The sequence below is a fragment of the Curcuma longa genome, unplaced genomic scaffold (genome assembly GCF_044706935.1).
Source record: "Curcuma longa cultivar G26 ecotype Majalengka, Jawa Barat unplaced genomic scaffold, ITB_CL_G26_1.1 contig_17711, whole genome shotgun sequence".
NCBI classification, from domain to species: Eukaryota; Viridiplantae; Streptophyta; class Magnoliopsida; order Zingiberales; family Zingiberaceae; genus Curcuma; species Curcuma longa.
In genome coordinates, this window is record NW_027430648.1 from 1 (window position 1) to 3,946 (window position 3,946).

Consider the following 3,946-nt stretch of genomic DNA (forward strand, 5'->3'; position numbering starts at 1 on the left):
AATTAAAGACGCTTTTAGCTTCAACAAAACAAAAGAATAATTGACATGTATAATTGGAAACCCGGTGTATTGAACGAGACAGTGCCACACCATAACCAAACCTATTAAGCTTGAACCATGAGGTTACTGTGAAAAAATTCTGTCTATACTTTTTGTAGCCCATCTCTATTTATAGATATGATGTCGTGTCCAAATGCAACAAACTCCAGTTTGTCCAAATCTATGAAAGTTCAATGTACCTAATCTTACCCTTGTGAACTGAACCAAGATTGCTCAGTGCAATGGAGGATGATTTTTAGAGAGATACCCAGTCAGCATTCTTTTGTAGTTCTAGTTTTCATTATAACACCTCATTAGGCTGAGATGCACCTAGAAACAGAACTTCAGTTGCACTTTCCATTCTCACATACATTTTATAGGGGCTCAGAGTTGGTATCTACCATGACAGATCATGCATTATGCAAAACAGCTAATGTACATAACATTCAAAAAAATAAATCATATTTAGACAAGTGGCCAACCTTTTCAAAGTTTTAGTCAGATCAGGCTCCTTCTTATAATTAAAAGCCTCATCGAAGCCAAACTTAGTCTTCAGAAGATTAACCTAATGAACAATAAGAAAAAGAAAAGTAAATGCCAACTTACAAATAAGATGATGAGTCTTGGAAATTTATTATATGATAATATGTAAAACCAACATACTAGTCCTTTCCTTACAAATGTTGGATACTAGTAAGAAAGAATTGAAATTCAAGAGCAAATAATTAAATAAATACGAGTACTCTATATACATAAGCCCCTTATCTTTGAATTCAGTTTTTTATTATAAAAAAGTTGTTTGGAATAGCCTTCCTAATCTGAGCTGATGCAGTATTTGGATCTGAATATGCATCAATAATTCAGCATAAAAAAGGGCCAAGCTGCAAATTAATTTACTTATGGAAGTAAAAAATAAGCCAAATCTTGTCAAACCTTCTCATCAGAACCAGCACTTCCGACAACATAGCAACCCAATTGTTTGGCAAATTGTCCCACAATTTGGCCAACAGCACCAGATGCAGCTGATATGAAAACACGCTCCCCCTTCTTTGGAGAGCAAATGTCATAAAATCCAGCATAAGCTGTAAGACCTGGCATACCTAGAGATTGCAATAGCAGAATTGTTAATAAAGCGAGAAAAATGATAGTTCATTTTCAACTCTGAAAACGGTAGTTCATCTTGAAGTGACATCATTGTTTGCCTTTTAGTAAGTTCATATAAAAAATTCCTAGTAGAATATCAATTTGTTGCTTAAAGTATCTTCCTAAGGACAAAGTAATGACTTTTAGTTTGGCAGCTAGCTAAAACTTCTAGCATAGGACTAGTAGCATGGTCTTTATGGATATGATTAATGTTGCACAAAAGATAAGGGGCGTGATTAATATTAGTAAGGCTGCTTCTTTATGGATGTTGTAAAGAGAATGGACATGATTAATATTTGTAAAGTTGCTACTTTGTGGAAAAGCAAATGTCCTACCAAAAAAAAAGGGAAAGTAATATTCTGCACTTTAGCTCAAGTGACTTGAAGTAGGGCACAGGCATGAAAACTGAGAGGAAAAAGAGAAAAGATTTTGACTTCATACTTCATTCGCAGATTAGAATGCACCAGTATATAGGCTCTAAAAGGTTCCCATGAGTTTTCTTTGACGATTGCTCAATTTCACCCACTTGTTTTGTTCTCCAATTTTGACTCCCAGGGTTCATTGATTGTGTGAGAAAGTGTTCTCTATCATTGAATGTTGTTTTTCCATTCTATGTTTATGGATAGACCAATCTAAAACAACAGTATATACAATAAGAGAAAACAAAATTTGTAACCAATATTTAGTTGACTAGTATCACTTTGATTGAACTGGAAAGCAATCAACAAGTTTTTTGTCTTCTCATGACTACTACTAAATTAACATGTTGCATACAGATTAACATGCAGTTATCACATTAAAAAGGATGGAATGTCTGACATCCATTAAAGTTATGGAGAAACAACACTTACCAAGAATACCAGTATAGTAAGAAAGTGGAACTTCAGTGTGATGGATTTTAAATAGTTGTTTTGGATCTGTAATCAGGCTATACTCTTCCCAACCAGTGGAGCCCCACACATAGTCACCAATTTTAAAATCTGGGTGGCTGGAGTCTACAACTTTTCCAACGCCAAAACCAGTTATTGGCTATACAAGAAAAAATACGATGTCAAAATCCAGATATGAAAACTAATCAAAAGGCATATTAGTAGTAGTACTATTACATTTATCATTCATCTTAATCGATATTAATGCAGAACAATATCTAAATTGCACCACAATTTCATACCTGGGCTTAAAAGGGAATTATGCTATAATTTACTGATTTGATTCTCATTCATCATGATTTACTCATGAGCTTCACTGAGTTAGCAGAAGACAACCTTTCAAAATTAAAGTCTTACAATTACACTACAACAAAATGGCTAGTTGTTAAGCAGCTTTCAGAGGTATTAAATGTACTCAATTAAACTGAGCTCTTCTTGTGCTAGAAATGTGAAAATAGTGGAGGAATCCTTATGTGTGAGTTAAAAAACAGTTGGAGAGAGGAAAACTAAAAATTTAAGTAAACAAAATGTGGGGAAGATGGATATTTGTTGACTGGACTATAAAGAATATGAAAACAAGGATGGAAATTTTAGTATTAACAGGATAAGACAAAAATTGATGTAGAAATGATAATGTAAAGCCTCATATGATAAACTTAAATAGACTTGTCTAACTGGCCACTGCTCCTGTCACTAATGAACTATTTCTCCTAGTAGAAAATAGATAAATATTGGTCTTTGTATGTAAATGGGTTGTAGTTGTAGTTGGCAGCTCATGCCAACATGCAAACTTCTTTTATGTTATCACCATTGGGTTATTCATTGGAAACTTATAAGATACAGGAAAATTGAATCCAGTGTTTTTTAGGACTATATCATTTATGCATATTGTTAAATTTGAAATATGGTCCAAACGGTTACAAGCTGATGCTTATGAAATGAAAACACATGATCACCTCCAATCTGTACCATTCTTTTTTACTTCACATCTTGTTGAGTCCATAAAGCAAACAATTGCATTAATTTTGAGCAATCACTATTAAGAAATTATCAACCTGCTGATCCTGAAACCAGAAGCACATGTACACATGTTTTTTGCCCTACTAAATGGAAACAACATTTGATTCAGGACATTTAGACAGATTTAGTAGCGTGATTGTTCCACATAGAAAATACCTGGAATATTTATCTCCTTAATTCATCCATTTTTGTTCAATTTTCACTTCTTTTACGTGAACTATTGTCAAGTCATTGGAAATTAAATCTGCAAAGCTAATTTTACATGGATCAGATTTGATCCAACTATCCAACGGTTCATTATTTTTAGGGGATTACCATTGACTATGACAGAAACATATACTCTCAATAAACTATGACTTATAAAGAATAGGTCTACAATTATTTTAGTAAAAGCACAAAAGGCTCACTCAGTCTGAGACATCAAACAAGCCAACAAAGAGGATCAAATGGGTAAAACTCAAGATAAACACTGGTATCTTTATGAGAAAGAATTTTGAAATTCAGGCCCCATTCTATCATAGGAGCACCATGGCTGTTCTACCACCTACTTTCAGAGATATAGCAATCCCTCTTCTTATCACTGACAATTCAAAATTTCCAAATTTTTCAAAGAAAAAAAATATCACTCTAAGCGAGCTGAGAGCATACACTATTTGATAAAAATCCAACAGCTTGTTCACAAAACTAAACAGTCCATTTTTTACTCCCCTGAAATTGGTGCAGGCTAAAACAACATACTATATAACTCCCTAAGAATCCAGAATATCCATAATATCTTCCCCTTTGTTTATTTCCCCTGATACCAAAGTAACATA

General features: G+C 33.6%; 1 protein-coding gene across 1 annotated transcript; it reads right to left on the reverse strand.

Moving 5' to 3' along the window:
- Positions 1-521: 521 nt before the first annotated feature.
- Positions 522-2,211, reverse strand: LOC141816665 (2-alkenal reductase (NADP(+)-dependent)-like; the record flags this gene model as incomplete). Its single annotated transcript, XM_074704404.1, has 3 exons — positions 522-604; positions 973-1,139; positions 2,034-2,211. Coding segments are annotated over 3 exons (428 nt in total), but the record flags the coding sequence as incomplete, so codon positions are not given.
- Positions 2,212-3,946: the final 1,735 nt, after the last annotated feature.